We start from the raw sequence: 27,548 nt of genomic DNA, 5'->3' as shown, positions 1-27,548 counted from the left end.
ACATGTCCTGTAGGTTCATGAGAGGAATATTCTTCAACTTAATTGAAGAATATTCCTCATGTACGTGCAGTAAAACCATCAGGACCAGGAGAAGAGGAATTTTCTGGAAAGGCAGCTTTAATTTCTGATTGATTAATCACATAATCAAGACAATCTGGAAACACTGGAGAACAATCAAAGCTATTAGGCTGAAATATAGATGGTGAAACAGAGAATACTTGCCTCCAAAATGTTGCGTAAAGCAGAGAATACTTGTCTCCAAAATGCTGCAAAATCTAAAAAGTGATTGGAAGATTTCTGATTAACTTCTCTTTCCAATATTAATTTTATTGATGCACCTCCATTTTGCATATATATATCCTGCATATAAGCATATTCTCTTTTCCTTCTTTGACAAGAGGACACCTTGACATTCTCCATAGGATTAACTTGCTAAGTACCTGCTGGAAAACACAACTGTTGACAAAAGACTTGTTTAATATAATTATTTACAAGGGAAACAATGAAATTCTGATATCATTGATTTCTTAGAAATAATATTCTTAAGTGATCAATGGTAACAGGAGTCCAATACAGGTTCAGACTGAAGCAAATAAAATTCTAGAGAAGAAGTTTCATTTAAAGAATGTGCATTGACAGGGGGCATGAATTCCTGATCATTACTAAATATAATTCATACATTCTCCTGAAGATCAATTGCATTCTCTTGAACATCCTGGACTGTATAAAGCCCCTCGAAGAACACAAAATTTACATCTGGATGTAAATCTTGTATATAAGATCAGATGGAGAGAAAACATCTATATTACACAGAAATCATAGGTCTGAGAGAGACTATTTTTTAGAATCAGCATTAGCTACGAAGTAGTCTGCTAGCCATGTAACGACATTAGTTCTGATGTCAGTTACGATTTAAATTGTTTTCCTCAATTACATAGTTTAGTGCAATGTGCCTATCACATTGCACTAAACTATGTTTCTACTAAACTGGTTTAGCAACATTAGCTCCTCACCTTTATGGTGCACCCAAAGTGCATAAAGAAAATGTTCCACTACGTCTGATTGTGGATGACAGATCTGCCCCTACATACCTATTGGCTAAACACCTTGCCAACTTACTAAAAGGAAAAATAAGACAAACAGAGTCCTATATTAAGAACTCTCAACAATTTGTAGAGAAACTGAAGTACGTTAAGACATCGCAGATGGACATAATAGCCAGCCTAGATGTAGTATCCTTATTTACGAATGTTCCAGTGGAGGAGGTCATTAACATTATTAAAGATCTCCCCTACAGACATTACACAGTTTTTCAATCACTGCCTTAAATCAAATTTCTTCAAAGTAAATAACACAGTTTACCAACAATTGGAAGACTTAGCAATATGTAGCCCACTGTCACCACCTTGTGCAGACCTATTCATGAAAAAGTTTGAAAATGAAATTTTTACCAAAATTACGCCTAAACCATCTATATGGTGGAGATACGTTGATGATATTTTCATCATTTGGAATGGAAACATGAAAACCTACAGGTGTTTTTAGAGAGAATAAACTCACTTCACAACAAAATTAAATTTACTCTAGAAGTTGAAAAAAACAGACAACTCCCCTTCCTAGACATACTGGTGAAAAGGCAGGAGAATAATTTTAAACTTTCCATATACAGAAAACCTACAGACACTGGATGTTATTTACATTATTCTTTTAATCATCACAGATCACAAAAACATAGCATCATTTACATGTTACGGAATAGAGCCAAAAAGTTTATTTCAGACAAAGAAGAGGTACAGACAGAACTTTCTCAAATTGCTATAACACTATCGCAGAATGGTTTTCCTCAAAACATCATCAACAAATTCCTTTATAAAGACAACCTCAACAAGGAACAGTCGCCCAGTATGCTTCAACAGTAGTCATCCCTTATGTAGATTCAGTCTCTTCAAGATTAGCGAGAATGTTAAAATCTCACAACATCAGAGTGGTATTTAAGCCAACTACTACCATCAGACAAGTATTAAGATCTCCTAAAGACAATGTACCATTTTTCAAATATCCAGGTGTGTATAGAATTCCATGTACGTGCAGTCTTTCATATATTGGGCAAACTTCAAGAAGCCTGGAAATCAGAGAGAAGGAGCATGTTGGGGATGTCAATCACAACAGGACAGTCTCCTCAGGCTTAGCACATCACTTTTCAACTTCCAACCATGCAATTGACTGGGAAAATAGCTCTATGCCATACTTAGATGATAATTACGGTTACAGAATTTTCAAGGAGGTGGCAGTGGTATTAAGAATAAGTAACAACCTCAACAGAAATCAGGGTGCCATACTGAAGGATATATGGAAAAACTTAATCAACTCACTCAGTTTAACGGAACTACAATACGCGAAAAATCATGTAACGCGTGTGCATACAACACATATCCATGATACTGACTGAAGTTTCTAAACACATGCACGCATTGTCACGCATGTGTTCAAACTTAACTGCCAAACAGCAAACACATCATCAACATAATGCAACCAAACTATTGGTTTAAGTTTGTCTGCTTGGTTTTCAAAATGTTTCATATGGAAATTAGCTAGAGGAAGGAGAAAGAGGGGGAACCCATAGCTGTCTCTTCCAGCTGTTTGTATATTTTTCCTTTCTATAACAAATAACCTATATATATATATGGTGATTCTAAATAATTCATTTATGTTAGGAAGGAAATGTGGATTAATGAGGTTAAGGGTCTATATCAAAGGTACATTAGTGAATAGTGAAGTTATATTGAAACTGATCATGTTTTCAGAATTTATTAACCCTGCAGAGGTCGCTGCTGATCTGACAGATACAAACAAATTGTTTAATATAAATATTCTTACACATATCCAGTCTATTGCTTGGAGGTCATGACTAGCTGCACATGCATATATTATGAGTGATATTTCACACTGTTTTTGTGGTCAGTTTTGGTTTAACAGGTGTTATGTAAAGGTGTGCGATATTTGATAGTAAATTGTATCTGAGAGATACCACAAACTCCAATGTCAGCATAGTATTGGTTTAGTTTTTATTTATTTATTTACTGTTGCAAATGGCTGGAAAAATATATCAATTGGATAATCATCAGATGTTGAAGAGATTCAGCGAATGTTACTTGAGTCCAATGATGAGAATGATAGTCGAATGCAAAAGTGAAAGTGATATTTGATAGTAAATTGTATTTGAGAGATACCGCAAACTCCGATGTCAGTATAGTATTGGTTTAGTTGTTTTTTTCCTTTGTTTCTTTGTTCAATAATTTCTAGATTGTAACTGAAAATAAATAAACCATCATGTATTATATTTGCAGTGCTTTTTTTTAAAGTTTTATCGCATTTTAGCACATACCAATAATGAATGTATCTCAGATACACGCGACCTACACTGCAATTTTTTTGACCTCGATCTCCGCATGGTTAAAGTAAGATTTTTATTAATGTTTTAAAGTGTTGGGAGCTTTTAATAGATGAGAAAGAGTTGCCTATAAGGGAGGAAAAGTGATTTGGATAATTAGCCAGTTTGTAGGTGGGCTGTCTACTATAGGATGAGGGAGAGGTATTAGGTTTGTGAATTTTAGGGGTCCCATATGTTCAGAATGGTTCGACATGATAAGGTTTGAGTTTTTTGGTAAATTGTTTGGTCCAAAATATAACTTTTTTTTAAAAAATAATTTATACACTTTTTTTTTTCTTTTGGGATTTTTGTAGGATCCTGATCCATGATCTGATAATTAGAGGACTCTTTAAGAAGCTGATTTATTTTTCTGTTGTAATCCTGGTTCATAATAACACATTTCCCTTATCGACTTTAGTTACAATAATTTGTTAATTCCTGTATAACTTTTTAAGTACTGATATTTCTTTAGATGGAATGTTATTCTTGTGAAGCTTGGATTTTGTTAGAATACTAGCCACATCCAAATGAATGTTATCAGCCATTGTGGGTGTAAAATCATAGATACCACAGTCTATGCTAGTTATAATTTCCAGAATTGGTACTTTTTTGGGTGCAATAGTGAAATTATGCTCACTATTAATTGCATCTTCTGAGAGTGTCTGTGATGATAGATTCACCACTAAGCCTTCTTGTCATAGTTGTTCTCAGGGAACATTATTATGACCCAACTAAGCTAGCATGCTTTGTTTCCAAGTTGAGTACACCAGTTATGGGTCAAAAAGAGTGAAATATATGTTGTTGATATTTGGATAATGCAAGGCTCTTTCAATTTTTTTTTTTTTTTCATTATGTAGTATTAATCCAGATGATGATGATATCATCTTTTTGTCAATCACTGAAGTTTGTAAACCTTAACAATGCTATGTCTTTGCTAATAAACAGAATAAAAATAAAAACATGAAACAATTTATTCTTAATTTTATGGCATGATTCTCCATTTACTCTTTTTTTTTTATTTTTTTTACTTTCAGTAAATTATTAAAATGTGCATATCTCGCAATAGATTTTGCTCTTTATTTAAAAAGTATTAAGTAGTATTATATGTGTAAACAGAAAAATATTCCTTCATATGCTTTCATTTCATTTTTTTTTTTTGTTTTTGTGTTTTTGGTATAGTATCATCATTCTAAGGGACAGTCCCTGTTATTATGGAGAGTTCTCTTTTCTATATCTCCCTATTTCCAACTTTCCTTATAACCTCTTCTGGTTAATCTAAACACCTCATCTAAGAATATATATATTTTAGCTATCCTCTTCTTTTCTCTGATATCTTCACTTCTAATATATTTGCAATCCATTTGTTACATCTCCATACATGTTCCTGGAATTTCATCTTTCTTCCTATGATTGTCTTCTTCAGTACTTCTCTGTTATTTTACACAAGACTTCTTTGTTGGGTTTTCTTTCTCACCAGTTTACTCCTAGTAATAATCTCCAGCATTACATTTCAAACTCTTCAATTCTTTTTCAGTCTTCTGCTGTAATAATTCAAGTTTCACAATCATAAGAATGCACCCTAAATGAATGTTTTAAACTTTTCCATATGGCTTTACTTATGGTACTTGTAATAACTTATCTTTTTTTCTTTAATACTTCTTTTGCCATAGTGATTCTTCTTCATATTTCCAACTTACATCTTCTTAAGTAGTTCCTCCAAGATATATGAATGATTTTACTTGTTCATTGTTCTTATCTCTAATTACTATTTTATCTGTCTTATTTTATTTATTTGAACCTGTTACCATTATTTTAGTTTTTAGTGCATTTATCTTAAGTCCATAATCAGATAAGGCATTATCCATCCTAGATATATGTTTTAAATTCTCTTCATTCTCAGCTAATACAGCTTTTGATATAAAGCTACTTTTAATTGCTGTTGTATAAACCCAACAAATGTCTCCACACCAATTCATAAAATATGACCTTTCACTAAATTTTAACGAATGTCTCCTAATGCTGCATTACGTCTGACATTGTGTTATATTGTTACTTAGCTATCATGAAACACTCTTTTCCCTCCATCCTCTGTGGCCTTAATTAACTCTGATGTGATTCCATCTTTACCTTGGATGATATTGTTGTTAAGCTGTTTAATTGCTTTTTCAACCTCATGCCTAAGTGGAAGAGATTCAAAATTTTCCTGTTGAGAGGATTCCTCCAAATTTTCCTTATCCCTTCTACTGTACAATTCCTCAGTACTCTTTCCATATGTTTTCGATTCCAGTTCTTCTGTTAGTATTGCTCCATTCCTGTCTCTGAACATTCAGTTAAACTTGTGCCTTACGTCATGAACTAAACAAAACATCCTTTTATAATTGTGCCTCTTCATCTGGTACTCTATCACTTCACATATATTAGCATAAAAATTTTCCTTGTCCTATTTGATCTTTTCTGATTTCTCTATGTAATATCTTATATTCTTCAGTCCCTGTGTCTCTTTGTTGTTTATTTTATTATTATTTTTTACTATTTGCTATTTTACGTATTAGTATAAAAATGTACATTTTCACTTGCTATTAGTGAAAACTTTCAGTGATATTTATTTTATTATGATTTTATCTTTGCTTTTTAGACATCTATTATTGGGTGGTGGCAGAGGTCATGTGGCTGCAATAGACTGGGTTACCAAGAAATTAATGTGTGAGATTAATGTTATGGAATCTGTTCATGATATTCAGTGGCTTCATATGCCTACAATGTTTGCCACAGCTCAGAAACAATGGGTGTATATATATGATACCCAAGGTACTGAACTTCATTGCATCAAAAAGCTGCACAGAATTTTGAAAATGGAGTTTCTTCCATATCATTTTCTGTTAGCAACTTCTGTGAGTAACATTTGTTCTGTTAATTTTTAATTTACATAGCTTTTAATCTTTATCATGTTAAACAACATTAACACAAATGTTCTGTTGATATGAAACTGCCAAAAAAGTTTGGCTTTTTTTTCCGACTTTAAACAAATATTCTGTTTTTGTTTATTATAAGATAATTATGTTTTTTTAATTAGTAAGCACTAAGTGTACTATTTAAGTTTTACTGGTTACCACTTTTAATGTTTTTAAAGTAATTACTTTGAAATTAATCTTTTTTTTTTTTAAGCTTTTTTTCAGTAGTCTCAAAACATTTGAAATATTAATCTGCATTCCTCTCAAAGTCTTACCATGGCTTTTGCTTACCTGCTATTATGCATAACTTAAGCACACATGGATTTACTAGCCAGAAACTTGCTTTCTTCTTTCCCTGAACTCTTTCATTAACTTCTTGAGTAACTCAGATCTTTGTACAAATCTCTTGCTACAGAACAACCTTCATCCATCACTTCTCAGTGTCGTGCCCTTTGGCACTACAAGAGTGCTAAATGGGATGACCTCTGTTCCTCCTTCCTATGGCCTGAATACTGCTTCATTTCTCTTGATCCAAACACCTTCTCAGACCAAATAGCAGAAATCATCCTCACAGCAATGAAGACCTTCACACCTTATTCTGCTACAAATTCACAGCCACCATCCAAGCCTTGGTTCTGAAAAAAAGTGTGCCAATGTAGTAAAAGATAAAATTTCTGCATACCACAAATGACTCAAGACCAAAACTCCAGCTGTTCACTCTGTCTATCTGCAGTTTGCAACAGCTGTGAGAGAATCATTACCAAATCTAAATCAGACTTTGAAAGGGCCGAATGCTGCAAACTTGCCTCCTGTCCAAATTGCAGTTGCTCCTTCTGATCTCTTGCAAATGCCATTGGGTGCAACTTTTGCCTGCCCAGGTTTCCACCACTGACATCATGATGGTACTGTAGTCACCTCACCTGAAGCCAAGGCAGACTTATTGGCATCACTCTTCTCTTCCAATTTCTACATTGATGACCTCAGCAAAGTTCCTTCCACTCCATCAAGAACGGCTCTCTCCACATCACCCAGAAAGAAATCCAGAGAATCCTTAATAATCTGAACACAAACAAGGCATCTGGTCCTGATAGTATTCCACCTATTGTGTTAAAACTTTGTACTCCAGAAGTAACATATATGCTGTATCCCCTTTTCAATCTTTCCTTCGACTAGCATCTACCCTACAACATGGAAACAGGCCACCATACAGCCCATCCCAAAGAAAGGTGATAAATGTCAACCAATGAATTACCATCCAATTGCTCACACCTCTGTTCTTTCTAAAATTATGAAGAAGATCATCAGTAACCAACTCCTGAACCACCTAGAGAGACCTACCAACTAATCAGCGACCAGCAGTACAGATTACATCACTTGCTATCTACAGCTGATCGTCTAGCTTTCACCACCCACCTCTGGACTCATGCCATGGAAAAAATTGGAGAAACTCATGTGGTTGCTCTCAACATTTTGAAGCATTTCAAAATTTTGATTGGGTTTAGCACAGGGGCTGTTTAACAAACTATTCTATGGTGTGCTGTCCACATTCTGCAGCTCGATTGAACTTTATACTGGTCGCTCGTTATGTGTCATAGTAGATGGTTTCCTCTCCTCAGATTTCCCCACCAATGCAGGTGTACCCCAAGGTAAGGGAGTTCTTTCACCCACTCTTTTCCTCTTGTATATAAATGACCTGTTTTTTGGTGACTGCAGAAGCTATAGTTGGCATAAACACATTTCAACTATAGCTTCTGCAACCACCAAAAAACTTATACTTTTTCACATGAGATACTACTTCAGACCTTCATAGCTGCTAACTCTATACAGATCCCAAATGTTCCTAACCATGAAATATTGCTCCCATATTTGGGATGATACACCACAATCCTCTCTAATTTTGCTCAGTTCGATCGAGAAGAGGGTAATTTGGTTAATTAATGATCCCTCTCTCACATATCCACTTCACAGACATTCAGTTTCTGCATTGTGTCTCTTCTACTGATACTTTCATGGACACTACTCTGCTGAATTGACCACTATTATTCTTCCACTTTCCACCAGAATCATTAGAACAAGATCCACTGCTAAGCAACACCCTTTTACAGTCCATCTTGCAACTACCAAACCAACTGCACTGCTTCCTCTTTCATTCCATCTGCTTTCTTTTTTTTGGAAGAGCCTCCCCACTCTGCATTCCCCAAAGAATACAGTCTTCAACTGTTCGAGCAAAATGTGAACAGTCATATACATTCTTTTTTCTTTATCCTCTTGCCCACACACACACAGCACTGATCTTTTGTGTGTGGATCCGATATATATATATATATATATATATATATATATATATATATATATATTAAAAAAAAAAGTAAAAAAATTTTCATCTTATAAAGTTTATCAAGATGAGATGGTTTCTTCTTATGAAGTTGTCTAGATGTTGCAATGTTGCATAATAATTGAAAGACATCTCTTTGTTAAGTAGTAGGCATCTGCCAGTTAAACTTTAAGATGATCTTACTACATGTGAAGTTAAGTCTAATCAGTATTGGTAATCTTCATGTGATTGTTGTTTAAGAGATACTTGTGCCATGAGAGGTTTCTTGAATTAACATGAAAAGACACGAGGGATAAGTAATACTATTTATTTAAGGCCATATATTTCAGCCCAAATATTACAGGCTATCTTCAGTGGCAAAGATAGTTAATTACAGAATAGAAACAGTATTTCATATAAGAAATCTTCATATGAAATACTTGTTTCATTTAGAGAGAACTTTTATTTACTTTTTATATTATTAGAAATAAGGATACTTATTTTGTTTTGCTTAAATATTTTGCTCTATTAAGTATAGCCTTTTGCTTTATCTTTTTTTAAAGTTGAAAAGATGATTAATAACTTTAAATGGTTTTGTTTTGGCATTTAACTGAAATATGAGAGCTTGCTAAAAAGTGATGCTTCTTTTTGCTGAACAAATCTGTATGGCAGTGTGAACCAAATTGCACTCTTTCCACTTTTCTGCATTTTAGCAATTAATCTGAAAATGTTTTCCTCACTAAAGTGTGAAATTTCATACTTCTATAATTCACTGCTCAAAATTATAGGAGTGAAAATAGTACAGCCTGATATGACATTGTTGATTATAGATGAAAGAACATGCAGTGACTGCATTTTTGACTGTAGGAAACATTGCACTAATTGAAATCCTTTTTTGAATGAGTGTTATTTGTGATGATGAGTATAGAAACATAAGTGCTTCATTGGTTGGCTATATGTCTGCAATGAATTATTATCCCTGCACTACTTTTTTTGGTATGCAAATGATGTTAGTATAATGAATGCATTCAGAATTTATGTCTGCAAGTGTCAGCATTAACTCTGAATGGTTTGATCACTTCAGAAATTGAAGGCAAAGATTTGAGGGCTCAGTCTAACATGTCACAACTTTTCCGTTAACATAATGTGTTCCAAGAAGCCTATGTAAAGTGAATTTCTGTGTTAAATAGGGGATACTATTTTTTTCATGTCTTTTAACTGTTTTATTCATTGACTGATTTTTTTTTCTTTTTTCATATAAATGCAGTGTATAAAAGGTATATTATTTGCATGTCGATTTGTATTGATTTTTGATTTAAATCTTCGATCCATGCAATTAATTTTTCCAACTCTCAGATGATTTCACTCTGAGAATGGGTGATTTTCTTTGCTGAGAAGGGAGTAACATTTTCACCCACTTCTTTAATTTTATCCTTATCTTTAAAGATTGTTCTTATTGTTGACTTGCTTAATTTAAATTCTTGTGCAACATCATCAATCTTAAAACAGGACTCAAGTTTTTGTATGATTTTTAATCTTCTATCCAAATTGATAACAGCAAGCCTCTATTTATGTGTCAGTGTTATTAACATGTTTAATAAGCATGCAAATTAAGCCTGTAACAAATTATTTGTGTGGAAACGATAGTATCAGAAGTGTATTGAACCAACATTTAGGTATTTGTTTTTAAAATCTGTCTTCAAATCTACAATGAATTTTGAACTCACAAATATGAAGCAATGTGCTGCACCTTGCAGTATGACATGCAGAGCAACATATAAACAGTGGTGTAACATATATATGTATACATTGGTGAGAAGAAAACTGCATAAAAGCGAATCTGCATAAATCAGGGTTATCTGTGCTCAAAATATTGACAATCTAGATTCATCAGAGATTTGTTTCTGAAGAATATTTGAAGTCTTTTCTGAAAGGAAGGACCACTTCATCACCTGTTAGGTGACAAAGTCAAGATGGTTTGAAGAAGTTTGTGATGAATTCGTGGAACTACTTGTACATTAGGCAGAAGTGTGTGCCTAACACATTCACCTGTGGACCACATAAGTGATGCTTCATCATCCATTTTTTATCCACTGCTAGACAAAGATTTATTTGAGGACCTCCCTCAGAGTCCTCCATTCACTCCTGTCTTGAGCTTTTCTATGCCACTGAGTTCCAGCCATCTCTTTAATCTCATCCTACCATTCTCTTTGGTCTTTTCTTCCATTTCTGAGATACTATTCAATTATCAGACTCGTCTATTTTTGTGCATTGCTTCGTGCAGTATGACATGCCCATTGCCATTTGGATCTTTTAATGGCTGTTATAATGCTTCTCATCTTAGTCTGAGCTCTTATCCAAGTATTGTGCCTTCTATCTCGAATGGTAATATCAAACAATGATCTTTTCATTTTCCTCTAGGTTGGTCAATTTTCAAAGTCCACGTTTCACTTTCACATTTCATGGCTGAAAATATACAACTGTGAAATATTTTTCTTTTTAGGTAGATCAAAGAAGACATCCCAATTGTCTCCTTTGAGTGCTTCATGGCGTTTTCTAAAGGCTACCCAACCAAGTTGAATTCTACATATTTATTCTTAACAACTTTCCTCTACTGCGATTTTTTTTTGTCTTAGATAAACATAGGAGGTTACTATATCAAAAAGCCAATACATATGGAATTTTGGTCATGTTTTTATTATACATTATTTTTGTTTTGTCTTTGTTTATATTATCTTTCTTTTTTTACTTTCTGCATTCAGTTATTGATCATTTGTTAAGTTCTTCTGCACAGTTTTCTAAAAGAACAATGCCATCAGCAAATTGTGGATGATTTAGTTCTTTCCCAATAATAATACTTCACTATATAAACAATACCAAGAGAGGAAAAACACATTTATTAAACTCACTAAAAATTTGCTGGTTTTCCATCCAGCATTATCAGAGCACAATTATAACTGTGACAGGACTGTTCACAGCAGTGAACCAAGTATTGTGGAAAACAGTTTAAATTGTAACTGAAAACAGAACTAATGTCCTTACGTGGTGCCTTCCATGGGTCAGATAACCATGAAGTTAATTTAGAGTAGACAAGCTATCAGGTCTTAAAATGACAGTCTTCCAGATCTTAGGTAAATTAATGCAACCATACATGTTGAGGTTGGGAGAGAGTGCTTCATAGCTGATGCAGATTCTAAAAATAGTCTCTCAGACCTATAACGACTTTTGTGTAATATAAATGTTTTCTCTGCATCTGATCCTATATGAAGGAGTATCCAGAACATGGCCTGCCAATCCTGACTTGCCATATGAATGATCACAGATATACTATCCCATTTTTGCGTTCTTCAAGGCAGATATTAATTGATCAACCAGTCCTGTCCAAAGCAGACTGCAGACATAAGGAACTTTATACACTCCAGGACGTTCAAGATGATGCAGTTGATCTTCAGGAAAATGTATGAAGATAGCTAGCTGAATGAAAGGTTTGAAAGTGGCATGGAGATCATATTTGCAGAGAACTTTGACTATTTTTTCTGAAGTACCCTTAATATATTGGATAGGAATGGTTTTGCTCTGATCCTGTGTGTTTGGCGTAGGAGGGATGGGGATGCATACAATACTTTATCTATTTTATATAGGCTGCAGCCATTGGCTAAAAGTTGTTGCAAAGGTTCCTGAGCTCAGTTTCAAAGGTTGTCATTTGAACACATAGCCTTGTGAATAAGTGTTTTGAGGATGCCATAATATTGGGTGATGTGATTGCTTATGTGAATCTTCAGTTGGCGTTTTTCCACTATTCATGCTACCCATTGCCTACTGAACTCCTTTTAAAGCATCAGAGCATACTTCTTTCTCTTACATTTATGGTACTGCATTTTTGTTTTCATGTTGGTTTAAGTTTTTTTGGGAAGCATCATATAATTTGGCATAGAAGGATCTGTTCTTTAATTGATATTCCATTTTCATCTTTAAGATCTATTCATTTATTTTGTTCTATGGACAACTGGCTTCTCATCCCTTTTAGGCTCATTTGTATTTTATTGTAAATCTGATTTTCCCTGTTCTGAAGTTTCTAATTCTTGTGTCATCCTTTTCTTTATTGTTTTACAATAAAGAAAAGAACCCCAAGAATTAATATCTTGTCTTGTCTAGATCTCTTTTCATTTTTCTTCTCTTTCCGAGAAGATTTAGGGTTTCTTCAGATAAGTTTCTTTCATCTTTCTTTTTATTAATTCGATCATCTTCTCTGGCATTATTTTAGTAGAGTCTTTAATTATTTGGTGGTTTTTATGTCAGTCTTTATTCATACAAATACATACAATATACATGTATTATAAAACTTTTCTTCTATCTCTTTTTGGAAAAAACTTTTTTTCCTCCCCAGATTTGGTAAATTAATAGAGTTTTTTATTTTTTACCAGTGTCTGTCTTTCCCATCTTTCGTTGATAACAATTTTTGATCTCGCTCATCTGTGGTATGTAAATCTGTATTGAAATTATTATAATATCTGTGTTTTGGACAGTATATTTTCTGTTGGTTAAAATGAAATCTATTTCATTAAATACCTCTCCATCTGCACTTTTCCATGTCCATTTAAGTTTTTTTTTTTTTTTTGAAGAAAGTGTCCATTATGTAGAGACTCGTTTTTCAGCAGATTCTATCAGTCCTCCATTTGCATTCTTCTGGCCAAGTCTATATCTTCCAATTGCTGCTAGATTTGCATCACTATCACCTACTTTACCATCAAAGTCTCCCATCAAAATTGTAAAGAATGTATCATTGCTGTTTAGTATTTCATAAAATGCATCTATTTTTTCTTCAGGGTAGTCCTCAGACTACCTTTCTGGGTAGTCTGAGGTTGGTGCATAAACTTGTATAATTCTTCATTTGTAATCTGTTTATTTTGAGGTAGAGTTCTGCAATTCTGTTTGGGACATGTTTTATCTCTTTTGTTTGATCTTTTATGGAGCAGTTAATTAGGAAGCAAATTCCTCCCTGGAATGTTTGAATTTCATCATAACTATAGAGTAGATATTTATTCTTTAGATCAATACTAATTTTGGGAAGTCTCAGAATTTCACTCAATTCAATGATGTCCCATTTTATCTTTTTGGCTTCTAGAAATAACTCTTCTAGTGTTGTTTGTCCTAATAATGACCTACAGTTGTAGGTACACATATATCAACTTCTGTTATTAATTTTAATAGATTTTATATTCTTATTGGCTTATAGTTTTTCCCACGTTTCTTATCAAGTCTTTCATGTAGTTGAGAGAAAGCAACATAATCACATAAGTGTAGGGGCGAATTCTCCATGCTTGCTATACTTGCTGCACAAGCTCATTACTTGAGAAAGAAGTAATATTTATTCGTTAATAAATGCATGCATTTATAAGCATTCCATTTAGATTTTTGTAGACAGAAGACATCTCAAGTTGCGCGACAATAATTAAGCTTTGTGTTGGGTATTGAAGGCCAGCGCTTGCTCGTCTAGTCAAAAGCTACCTTGGCTTGCTCGGTTGTGGGAGCTTCCAGGCCCTCGCTGCAGCTCTGTGATTTCATGCGTACATAGCCATTTCCACTCCCTTCACGTCGTCTCACTCTGTTGCTTAAACACAGGCCATAAGCAATCAAAGTAGCTCTAGCCAGTGAGCTTCAGCTAGCCTTTACAAGTGGGCATGTTGCTTGGGAAAATTAAGTTACAACCAACTTTTTATGACGATGTTATTGACCAGTTCATAAAGAAGAACTGTAGGGTAGAATTTGTATTCAAGTAGGTCAGCTAAATTGGAAAAGATAGAATATCATTTGTAAAATAAATGTTGTATTTGTGTAATTAAATGTACATACATTTCTAAATATATAGTTTTAAATGTCAGTAATTCACTATTCTGCTAATCAGACTTCAATCACACCTCTCACTCCCTGAATGATAACAAGAGCAAGTGTGAATTTCAAGACGGGCATTCGCCCCTGCATAAGTGATTATGTTAAGAATAATTGGATCAAATTGCAAAATAAAGTTTAAGGAAAGTACTGTTTTTGTTCAAATATCTCATTAGATGGTCATATCTTTCTAGGTTTAGCTGCATTTATATATAAATCTGTTTTAAGTGTTGATTGCTTACCCTGCCCAATAACCAACCTTTTTTTTTTTTTTTTTCCCAGAGCGAGAAGGGATTTCTTTGTTGGTTAGACATTTCTATAGGACAAATGGTAAAAGAAACTTACACCAAAGCAGGCCGCCTGGATGTACTTACACAAAATCCAAATAATGCACTTTTAATAACAGGTCATCCCAATGGTATGAACAATTAGTTAATCAATGAACCATCATTGTCTTCACTTAATGCTTTTAAGTCAATGGCCATATTTTGCATGTGACTAATATATGTTATTATTATTATCATCATCAATTAAATATACTGTTCTTTGAGTGCTTAGCAGAATATCACATTTATTACCTGATATTATGAGGGGGCCTGGAAAGTTCTGATAAACACCTAGAACAAAAATGATATTAAAGCAACTGATATAACACAAAAAGAACATATCTTAAAACCCTTTAACCCCATGTTTCATCAAACTGTAATAATTTTTTCTTTTAAGATATATAATGGGTTGACAGTGAATTTATACTTTGCAATGAACAGTGGCATATGACATATAGCTATTTGCTTATGATGCAAAGATAGGTAGGTTAATCAGGAATACTGCTGATATGCAGTACTTGCAGAATGATTTGAATAGGCTGGAATTATGGGAAAATGGGTGTCAGTTCAATGTCAGTAAATGTAAAGTCATTCACTTTGGCGTGATTAGATATCCAATGTCATATTATATTGATGGGATTATGCTAGAAGAAACTGATGAGGTTAGGGATCTTGGAATGTTAGTAGATAGAAGTTGAAGTTCAGTGGCCATGTGGTCAAGATTGCAAATGCAGCTCTAAAGATAATTGCAATGCTGAAACAAATGTTCACATGTAAAGATAAAGATGTCATTTTGCCTCTTTACAAGGTCTTGATAAGACCCCACTTGGACTATTGTGTGCAGGTCTGGTCTCCTGGTTTCCATTGTGATTCTGATATATTGGAGAGAGTACAAAGGGAAGTGCCAAAAATGATATCAGGATTGTAGAATATTGATTATGAAGACAGATTGAGAATTTGTAAACTGCAGACACTAGCAAACAAGAGAAAGATGGGTGATTTGATTGAAACTTCTGAAAAGGTCATACAAACTTCTGAAAGGGTCATACAGGATTTCAATTTATGGAGAATGGGGAAAGGACAAGAGGGCATCCTTGGAAGCTGAGAATGAAGGCCACTAAGAAGGGGGTGAGGGCTAGATTTTTCTCTTAGAGGGTGGCATGATTGGAATGAATAAAATATCTGGGAAATAGGTGGATAAAATATCCACCTGTTTCCCATTGTCTAAAGATAAATGCTCAACTATGTCTCTTCCTGATGTATACCAAGTTCCATGTGACTGCTATCTTTCTTACTTTGGACAAACTGGATGCTCTATAGAAAAAAGAATGGAAGAACATCAATCTTATATTCTTCACAGATCCGATAAGTCTGGATTGGCGCAACACAGAATAGATACAAACACACCGTTCTCTGGTCCAAAACTTGCCTTCTATACAGATGTCAGTATAAATTCAAATGCCTATTCAAAGAGAGTGCCGAGGTTTTACTTCAACATCCTAACTTGAATTGAAATGACTGTATATCCTTGTTAAAAATATGGGAAAGTTTGATCCAAATAACACATTAATTTTTTTTTTTTTTTAATTAAGACCTTCTAGATACATCATCTGTCTAATAATATCTTTAATATGATTTTATAAGTTAAGTTATTTGTATGACTTTGTAAATGTATACATGTCATACAAAATTTTTGAACTCTTATGCTTACCTTTCTTCAGTAAAATGATACTGTGATTAGCAATGTAACTCATGTGGCTCATTTTTTGAATGATCAATTTTTTGTATTCTACCTTGTAAAAAAATGTTCCCTGTCAAGCCACCGATGATAGTTTGTTATTCAACATCAAATTCCTGCCATGTACCCTCAAGGAGTGTACATGATATGATATTACTACATGAAAAATTTACTTCATTACTAACTTCCTATCTACAATTTTCCTCCAAATCAGTCTGTTACTTGTCAAGACTCCAACATTATCAGATCTTATATTTCTATCTTCTAAGGCACTTTTTATCAATCCACCTATATCTTGATCTTTCCTGCTAACCTGGCAGAGAACTTTCCTCTCCCATTCTGTTTCTGTGACCATACCACCTGAGATTAGCTCTGCTAATGCATTCCTCGATGCTGACAGTGTCAAGTTCATTCTTAATATCTCGTTTTTAATATGATATTGCCATTGATGCCATCTGTTCATGCCTCTAATCTTTCTCAAGACTCTCATATCTGCGGTCTCTAGTCTTTGGTCAAGTGTTTTACTTCTGACCCAGCTCTCAGATCCATAAGTTAAAACTGGTTTGAGCATGTTTTGTATGTTTTGTTCCAACTAATTTCTCTCTTATTCCGTATGAATTTATTCAATTGACTTCCTACCATACCAACTTTGTTGATTTTATTACCATATTTAATTTACTATTTTCACTAAAAATCGTGCATAAGTAGCTGAAATGTTTTACTTGTTACACAAGTTCTCCATTCACAACACAGTTGACATTTTTAACGATTCTGGCTATTTTCATTGTCTTTTTCTTTTTATTGCTAACCTTCATACCATCTCTATTACAACAGTTATTCAATTTTGTCAGGGAATCTTGCAGACTTGTAGCGGATTTATTTAGAAGTATAACATTGTTCGCATAAAGCAAAGAGCATACATTAACATCTCCAATTCTGATATCATGTTTATTACCACTTTCCTTCATAATGCGATCCGTGTAGATAATGAATAACAGAGGAGATAATGTACATCCTTGTCTCACACCAGATTTAACATTAAACCATCTTTCTGTACTTCCTTCAATTCTAACTTCAATTCCGACTTACAACTCAAATACAGACTAAGTATTGCTTAATATAATGCCCCATTGACACAATATACCTGTAGCATATTGTATAGTTTCTCTCTTGGCACCTTGTCATATGCCTTTTGTAGATTGACAAAACCTAAATACAGATCTTTGTTATGTTCCCATGCTTTCTCAACTATTTGTCATAAAGTGAAGATCTGATCCTGACAACCTCTATTTGGCCTGAATCCAGCTCGTTCTTCACCAAGCTTTTCTTCCACAATTCTTCTCAACCGTTTCTCAAGTATACTTGCATAGATTTTGCCAGGAACACTCAGTAGGGAAATACCTCTGTAATTCTCACATTCAGTTTTATTTTCCTTTTTATATATGGTTACTATTGAGCTCTACTCCAATCATCGGGAATTTGTCCCTCTGTCCAGGCTTTCTGAACTATGCAGTGCAGCCACTGTAAGACTTTTATACCACCATATTTCAGCATTTTCGGTTGAATATCATCTACTCCTGCTGCCTTTCCACATTTCAAACCTTTGATGGGTTTTTCTACATCAAGTATGGATATGTATTCCTGACTGTATGCCTATTGAGTGTTTTTTACCACTGTGCTATCACTACTAGTTTCATTTAGCAATTTTTCGAAGTAATTATTCCATACTTCAAGGATATCTTTTTCTCCAGTTTTCATGTCACCTTTATCATCTCGAACTCCTTTTACAGCACTCTTTCCTCCATTTCTAAGCTTCTTCAACAACCTCAGAATATCTTACCACCTTCTTGATATTTATTTTCTATGTTCTTGCCAAAGTCCTCCCATGACTTTTGTTTAGCTAGTTTTACACAGTGTTTAGCTTTCTTACATTTGTCTCTGTATTCTCGAAGTGCACAAGCTGACTTATTTGCCAGTAACTTTTGATATGCTTTCTTCTTTTCCTTCACTGCATCTTTAACTTTCTGTGTCTACCATAGAGTTCTGATTTTTCTATCCTTGCAGACAGCCTCACCACATGCCTCTGGCCTGAATCAATCAATGTTTTCTTCAAGGCTTGCCACTGAATCTCCAAGGTTTGGTTCCTGTTCTCAAACTCTTTCATTTTTTCTTCAACAATCTTTGTGTATTTTAGTCTACAGTTCACATCTGAGAGCTGCTCAACTTTTATTTGCTTTAAAACTTTCTTACATGTTATTCTTTTCAGTATGAAATTCAATTTTATCCTGCTCAAGAGTCAAAAGTGATCACTTCCAATTTCAAATCTACTGTACATTCTGGTATCCTGCAAGGGAGAAAACATCACTATTAATAATAACATAATCAATGAGACTTTTCTTATTCCTTGCCTTTTCTCTCCATGTAAATTTGTGCATATTTTTATGTTGGAACATGGTGCTAGTAATAACCAGTCCATCTCCTGAGCAGAAATCCAACGGATATTTTCCGTTATTATTAGCTTGCTCTTTTCTCCAAATTTTCCAAAAATATTTTTGTATGTCTGCCAATCATTTCCTACTCTACTATTTAGATTCCCAACAAGGACTAACTTTTCCTTTTTCATTCTGTCAGTTGCTTTCTCTAAAGCCTCAAAAAATTCCTCCACTTCTACCTTAGTAGAACCTTCTGTGGGACCATAGGCACAAATAAGTCTCATTGTCATCCAGTTTCCCATTCTCATATTTGCCCACTTCACTCTGCTTGAGACTGCCTGCCATTCAAGAAGATTAGCCTTGTATTTTGTGTTGAATACTATGGCTACTCCTTCTTTTCCTTGATTGTCATTGCCTGAATATAACATTTTGTATTTATTGCTCAGCAAGATCTCACCAGTTTTTGTCTTTTTTGTTTCAGTCACCCCTGTTATGTCAATCTGGTACTTATCTAATTCCTCAGCTAGCTCCATTTCATTGCCCTTCAGGCTTCTTATGTTGATAGGAACGATCTTTAACTCTAGTGATGTTGAGTTGGGGTGTGTTTTCAGATTTGTTCCAGTAGCTGACTTTTCGCTGTTCGTTCTGGTTCTCTGGCAAAAATAATGGGGGCCTTGTTTAACTGGGAGATGCCCCAACGGGAATGAAATTCTGTCATGTTGTACCATCATTTGAAATTTTGGTTTAAGCCAATAAGAATACAATTTGGTCAGCTAAATCCGGAATTGTCAGCCTATCTCGTCCGTTCAGTATCCAGGTAGATACCTAACAGGGTGCACCATGAGAAGGTGAGGATTGGACATTAGGTCAGAAGCCCTGGTCGGTTCTCTGCATTCCTTTAAAGGCTATGTGGAGGTCTTCTCTCAGTTATACAGATTTGACCCTTAAGCACCCCTAGTTTGTTATTTTCAAACTTAAATATGTGGCATTATATTAAATATACTTTTCTTTTGCTAACTTGTTGATAATTCTTAAACATTAGGACATGATGTGCTTCTAATGTGTTTCTTGCATGTTGAGTACTATGTAGAAAATCAAAAAAACAGTTTTACTTTCCATACATTTTCGTTTGAATTGAAATGTAAGTCAGTGACGTTAAAAATCGAAAGCTGACTTGCTCAGAATTTTTAACTTCACAGTGCAACCATTTCCTTTGTACCCTTGTAACTCTTTTTGCCTATCTCTGGTTTCTTTCCGAGTTCAGTCTTTGACATAGTGAGTAGAATTTTTAAAATCTGGAAACTTGGGATTTTAACTTCATACCTCAGAAAAAAGACTGTAGCACCCGCTATTACAGATAACAATATGAGTATTAAGCTTTAGGATTATGAGATCTTGCCCCATTAGCTCTAAATTCATTGGGAGCGATGGCATATTATTTATGATGATGGCTCATAGTAGAGACAGCTGTCCAAGTTTTAAATGTTAATTACAGCTAAAAAAAAGTTCTTCTTACTCTTTTGGAGAATAAAAGATTAGAAAATTTATTTATTTATTTTTAACGGACTCATCATCAATGTATTACATTATAGCAGGCATTTGGCTTACCGTATGTTATCGCGTATAATGCGAAAAATTTATGGTAAAAAATACTACTTAAAGTTAGGGGTTCGCATTATATGCAGATCCTAAAAAATATAACATCTTATTAGACTTGCACCCACAATATATACTACCTAATGCCTATTCAACCAAATCTACTTGACCCACTCGCATTTGGCGACCGAGTGTGCATTGTATCTGCGCATAAAGCTACTTACATTACTGGCATTATGCTCAGATACGATGCGCTCTCCATCGCCGAATGATAGAGCACAGTTAGGTATATCGGTTTAACCACATATATTTTAATTATTATTCGTTAAACAAACCTTGCCTGAAAATGAGCCAACAGAAACGTAAACGTTCATCTTTTGAAGCAGGATTTAAATTGCGTGTCGTGCAGTTTGCAGAAGAACATAATAACAGTGTTGCTGTGAGAGAATTTGGTGTAGCAGAGAGTAATATTAGACTTTGGCATAAGCAAAAAGACAGTCTTGAAAAAATCCCCAAAACGAAACATGCTCGTCGTGGAGATGTAGCATTCTTTCCAGAACTCAAAGAAGAGCTAAATGAATGGATTTTGATGCAACGGCAAGATGGCATTATAGTAACAAGAAATGCAATTTGTTTTCGAGCTCTACAACTCAAGAATGGTAAATTCAAGGACACACCAGGTATTTCATCTTTTCTTGCTTCACCTGGGTGGTGCAACAGATTTATGGAACGCAAAGCATTAACATTACGACACCGAACAAAAATTGCACAGAAGTTACCAAAGCAGCTTGAAGAAAAAGTGCAATCCTTCCATAAATTTATCATAAAATTATGGAAGTGTCATTGATATGAACTTTCCCAAATTGGCAATATGAATGAGATGCCCATGTACTTTGATATGCCTGGGAATCGAACAGTAAACTCAGTTGGTGAAAAGGGTGTTTTCATAAAAACAACGGGAAATGAAAAAACACATTTTACTGTTGTTCTAGCATGCATGTCAGACAGAACCAAATTAAAGCCAACAGTGATATTTAAAAGGAAGAAAATTCCAAGCATATGAAATTTCCACCAAGTGTAATTGTTCGTGCCAATCAGAAAGGTTGGATGGATGAAGAAGGTGTACAGTTGTGGCTGGATCAAGTATGGAACATACATCCAGGTAGCTTGTTACGTCAACAAAGCATGCTAGTCTGGGATATGTTCCGGGCGCATTTAACAGAGGCAAGCAAAGAGAAAGTATGTGAGCTATGTACAGACCTAGCAGTCATACCGGGTAGTCTAACTTCAGTTTTGCAGCCGCTTGATGTCAGTTTGAATAAGCCATTTAAAGATCACTTATGTGAAAAATGGAGAGAATGGATGTCATCTGGTTTGGTGAAGATGACAAAGGGTGGGAATTTTCAGACGCCTTAGATCACCCTAGTCACCAGCTGGGTTAAAGAAGCATGGGATTCGATACCATCTGAAATGATTCAGCGCTCATTTCTTAAATGTGGAATAAGTAATTCAATGGATGGATCCGAAGATCACGTCATATACGAAAGCAAGGATGACGCACAACAAATTGGAGAGCATGAAGACGATGACAACAACTGCTACACTGATGACGCAATCCCTACAGATGAATTTATAAATGAAATGTTTGATGACTCAAAAGATGAAGAATTTAAAGGATTTTGACATTTTGTTTTAAAATAAATATTTCTTTCGTTAATTCGTCTTGTATTTTGACATTTTGTTTTAAAATAAATATTTCTTTCGTTAATTCGTCTTGTATTTTGATATTTTGTTTTAAAATAAATATTTCTTTTGTTAATTCGTATTGTATTATTTATAATATTATGGCACAAGATTAACAGATCGCATTATACGTGGACATGGCATTTTACGGCTAGTTTTCAAACGAAATTTCTAGTTCGCATTATACATGGATTGCATTGTACGCGATAATATACAGTAATTAAATGATGGAATTAGATGGTGCTAGAATTACAGAATAAAACCTGATAATAATGGATACAATAAGCTTGATATTATACAGGCATGATAGTTCTCAGTACTGTTGATCTTATGAAAAATTAAAATAGCTGTTTAAAAAACAAATCAATATCTGCAGTGGTGTAGATTACTTAATACTATATACCTTCTGACAACCTGAAGAGTCATTCAGACCATAATTTTTTTCAATTCCAGTTGGATTCATGCAGAAAAACTTCACAACTTTCTGTTGAAAATTTTTGGTGAATATAGTTTTAGAATTAATCTTATTTCTTGGCTTCTATGGAGTCAGAAGACTCACTGCCATATATATCCCATATATTTGCCATATATGCCATATATTTGGTCTTGCAGACCATGCTCTGGATTTGCACCACAGAATACAGTGGAAGAAAGCTACAGTAATCCACCATAGCAAATACAAATTCGAAAGACTATTTATGGAATCAGCCTCAGCCCTAAGAAACTCTCCAAACCTCAACAAATTTGGTTGTATGCGACTGCCCCAAATTTGAGAGGCATACATCAGCAGACCTTCAGCCCAACGGCCAAGAACACCTACTTAGCCCGCTAGAGGGCACCATCAGGACTTCTAGGAGAACAATAGCTTCATCTCTTCATTCTCAGTTACTGTGTTGCAGTGCCTACATGCATGTGACTTTTTGTAAGTTCCTTTCGAAAATGGCAACATGACGTTGCCAAAATATCGGAAATATTTATTAAAGTGTAATTTAATTTATATTCGTATCTACGTTGTTCAATTCCTTAAGTGATTTAGAAATGCATAACCAACATATAAGCCTGTCTACAAGAGCCATATATATCATACTTTTTTACTCAAGTATCAATTCATAATGAAGGGCATCATCAAATTCCTGCCATGTACCCTCAAGGGATGTACAGGATATGATAGTACCACATGAAAAATTTACATCATTACTAACTTCCTATCTACAATTTTCCTCCAAATCAGTCTGTTACTTGTTAAAACTCCAATATTATCAAAATCAGATCTTATATTTCTATTGTCTAAGGCATATTGTACCGAATCAATCCACCTATATCTTGGTCTTCCTCTTGGTTGTTTTGCTGCCAACCTGGCAGAGAACACTTGTTTTGCTAATCTTTCTTCACACATTCTGTTTAAGTGACCATATCACCTGAGAGATTAGCTCTGCTAACGCATTCCTGGATATTGACAATGTCAAGTTCTTTCCTAATATCCTCGTTTTTAATATGATATTGCCATCTGTTCATGCCTATAATCTTTCTCAGGACTCTCATATCTGCGGTCTCTAGTCTTTGGTCAAGTGTTTTACTTCTGACCCAGCTCTCAGATCCATAAGTTAAAACTGGTTTGAACACTGTATACAGCTAATTTAGTGTTCCGACTAATTTCTCTCTTATTCCATATGAATTTATTCAATTGACTTCCCACCATACCAGCTTTGCTGATTCTGTTGTCTATTTCTATATTTAATTTACCATCTTCAGTAAAAATCGTGCCTAAATAGCTGAAATGTTTTACTTGTTCCACAGGTTCTCCATTCACAACACAGTTGACATTTTTGATGATTCTGCCTATTTTCATTGTCTTTGTCTTTTTATTGCTGACCTTCATACCATATCTATTACAACAGTTATTCAATTTAGTCAAGGAATCTTGCAGACTCATAATGGATTTATTGATAAGTATAACATCATCCGCATAAAGCAAAGAGCTGACATTAACATCTCCAATTTTGATATCATGTTTAATACCACTTTCCTTCATAATGTGATCCATATAGATAATGAATAACAGAGGGGATAATGTACATCCTTGTCTCACACTAGATTTAACATTAAACCACCTTCCTGTACTTCCTTCAATTCTAACTGCTGACTTACAACTCAAAGAAAGACTATGTATTGATTTATATAATGCCCCATTGACACCATATATATAACTGTAGCGTATTGAATAGCTTCTCTCTTTGCACCTTGTCATATGCTTTTTCCAAATCGACAAAACCTAAATACAGATCTTTGTTATATTCCCAGGCTTTCTCAACTATTTGTCATAAAGTGAAGATCTGATACTGACAACCTCTATTTGGCTTGAATCCATCTCGTTCTTCACCAAGCTTTTCTTCCACAATTCTTCTCAACCCTTTCTCAAGTATACTTCCATAGAACTTGCCAGGAACACTCAGTAGGGAAATACAAATACCTCTGTAATTTTCACATTCAGTTTTATTTTCCTTTTTATATATGGTTACTATTGAGCTCTACTCCAATCATCAGGAATTCGTCCCTCTGTCCAGGCTTTCTGAACTATGCAGTGCAGCCACTGTAAGACTTTTATACCACCATATTTCAGCATTTTCAGTTGAATATCATCTACCCCTGCTGCCTTTCCACATTTCAATCCTTTGATGGCTTTTCTACTTCAAGTATGGATGTGTATTCCTGACTGCATGCCTGGTCAATGTTTTTTACCACTGTGCTGTCATCACTGCTTGTTTCATTTAGCAGTTTTTCAAAGTAATTACTCCATACTTCAAGGATATCTTTTTCTCCCATTTTCATGTCACCTTTATCATCTCTAACTCCTTTTACAGCACTCTTTCCATCATTCCTAAGCTTCTTCAACAACCTCCAGAATATTTTGCCACCTTCTTGATATTTATTTTCTATGTTCTTGCCAAAGTTCTCCCATGACTTTTGTTTAGCTAGTTTTACTCAGTGTTTAGCATTCTTGCATTTGTCTCTGTATTCTTAAGAGCACAAGCTGACTTATTTGACAGCTTTTGATATGCTTTCTTCTTTTCCTTCACTGCCTCTTTAACTTCCTGTGTCCAACAGGGAGTTCTGATTTTTTTTTATCCTTGCAGACAACCTCACCACATGCCTCTCTGGCAGAATCAATCAATGTTTTCTTCAGAGTTTGCAACTGAATCTCCAAGGTTTGATTCCTGTTCTCAAACTCTCATTTTTTCTTCAATAATCTTTGTGTATTTTAGTCTACAGTTCACATCTGAGAGCTGCTCAACTTTTATTCGCTTTAAAACTTTCTTACATGTTATTCTTTTCAATATGAAATTCAATTTTATCCTGCTCAAGACTAAATAGTGATCCCTTCCAATTTCAAATCCTCTGTACACTCTGGTGTCCTGCACCAGGGAGAAAAGATCACTATCAACAATAACATAGTCAATGAGACTTTTCTTATTCCTAGCCTCTTCTCTCCATGTGAATTTGTGCACATTTTTATGTTGGAACATGGTGTTAGTAATAACCACTCCATGTCCTGAGCAGAAATCCAGATATTTGCCATTATTATTAGCTTTGCTCTTTTCTCCAAATTTTCCTAAAATATTTCTGTATGTCTCACAATCATTTTCTATTCCGCTATTTAGATCCCCAACAAGGACAAACTTTTCCTTTTTCATTGTGTCAGTTGCTTTTTCTAAAGCCTCAAAAAATTCCTCCACTTCTACCTTAATAGAAACTTCTGTGGGACCATAGGCACAAATAAGTCTCATTGTCCAGTTCCCCATTCTCATATTTGGCCACATTACTCTACTTGAGACTGACTGCCATTCAAGAAGATTAGCCTTGTATTTTGTGTTGAATACTATGGCTACTCCTTCTTTTCCTTGATTGTCATTGCCTGAATATAACATTTTGTATTTATTGCTCAGAAAGATCTCATCAGTTTTTGTCTTTTTTGTTTCAGTCACCCCTATTATGTCGATCTGGTACTTATCTAATTCCTCAGCTAGCTCCATTTCTTTGCCATTCAGGCTTCCTATATTGATAGTACCGATCTTTAACTCTGGTGATGTTGAGTTGGGGTTTGTTTTCAGATTTGTTCCAGTAGCTGACTTTTCGCTGTTCGCACTGGTTCCCTGGCAAAAACAACGGGGGCCCTTGTTTAACAGGGCTACGCCCCAGCTGGCATGAAATTTTGTCATGTTGTACCATCATTTTTTTATTTTGGTTTAATCAATAAGAATTCAATTTCGTCGGCTAAATCCCAAATTGCCAGCCCATCCTCGTTCGTTTAGTATCCAAGTAGATACCCAACAGGGTGCACCATGAGAAGGTGAAGATTGGACATTAGGTCAGAAGCCCTGGTCGGTTCTCCGCATTCCTTTAACGGCTATGTGGAGGTCTCCTCTCAGTTATACAGCTTTGACCCTTAAGCACCCCATGAAGGGCATCTTCATTATGAATTCAAAATTAAACAGTGCACAAGAAATGTAATGAAGAAACAACAACAAGAACATGTTAGCCACATATGAATAAATTAGAGTAGCATGATCCAAATTGCTCTGAAATCCTGACATATTTTATTATAACATATATTATTAAAAATTAACAAGGGAAGGCTGTATGAAGAAGAATGATAATTATGAGAAAGACAACCACTATTGATATTCTGCTTGAATGTGCTGCTGAAATCTTTTGAAAGAAAGGTAAAGGTGTAGAGACAGTAATCTTAATAAAAGCATAAACTTTGTAGTAGCATCTAGAACTATTAATAAACTAGATGTTAGATACATATTAAAAGGGGCATCAAATTTCTTCCAGTTAATATAGTTGATTAAATTTGTTTAGAAACTTTTGATTAATATCAAATCACTATGTAGCAATCTCACCAAAACAGAACTAGCAGCCATTAACTTATTAAAACCTAATAAGGATATTGTTATAACAAAGGTAATGGTAGAGTCATGTTAGCTTCATCAAATGAATCAATTAGTTTCTGACAGCAGCAGTTATCAACTTGACTAACAGGATTAAAAAGAAAACTTAAATTACTTAATAAATTTAGTTTAATCCTTTATCCAAGTGTGAGCAAACAAAGTTTGCACCTGAAAGTG

The 27,548-nt window shown here is 34.6% G+C and overlaps 1 protein-coding gene across 5 annotated transcripts in view; it reads left to right on the top strand.

Moving 5' to 3' along the window:
* LOC150100851 (WD repeat-containing protein 46) overlaps positions 1 to 27,548 on the top strand; it is a 240,227-nt gene that overhangs the window by 120,747 nt on the left and 91,932 nt on the right. For all 5 annotated transcript variants that reach the window (XM_090401124.1, XM_090401126.1, XM_090401123.1 and 2 more), the window contains 2 exons: positions 6,066 to 6,321; positions 14,867 to 15,002. In XM_090401124.1, the coding sequence (XP_090257250.1) occupies positions 6,066 to 6,321; positions 14,867 to 15,002 (392 nt within the window). The remainder of the gene's footprint in view (positions 1 to 6,065; positions 6,322 to 14,866; positions 15,003 to 27,548) is intronic.

Source organism: Typopeltis vanoorti, chromosome 12 (assembly GCF_054136105.1).
Source record: "Typopeltis vanoorti isolate ZY-2024b chromosome 12, IOZ_Tvanoo_1.0, whole genome shotgun sequence".
Taxonomy (NCBI): Eukaryota; Metazoa; Arthropoda; class Arachnida; order Uropygi; family Thelyphonidae; genus Typopeltis; species Typopeltis vanoorti.
This window is presented reverse-complemented; position numbering and strand designations above follow the sequence as displayed.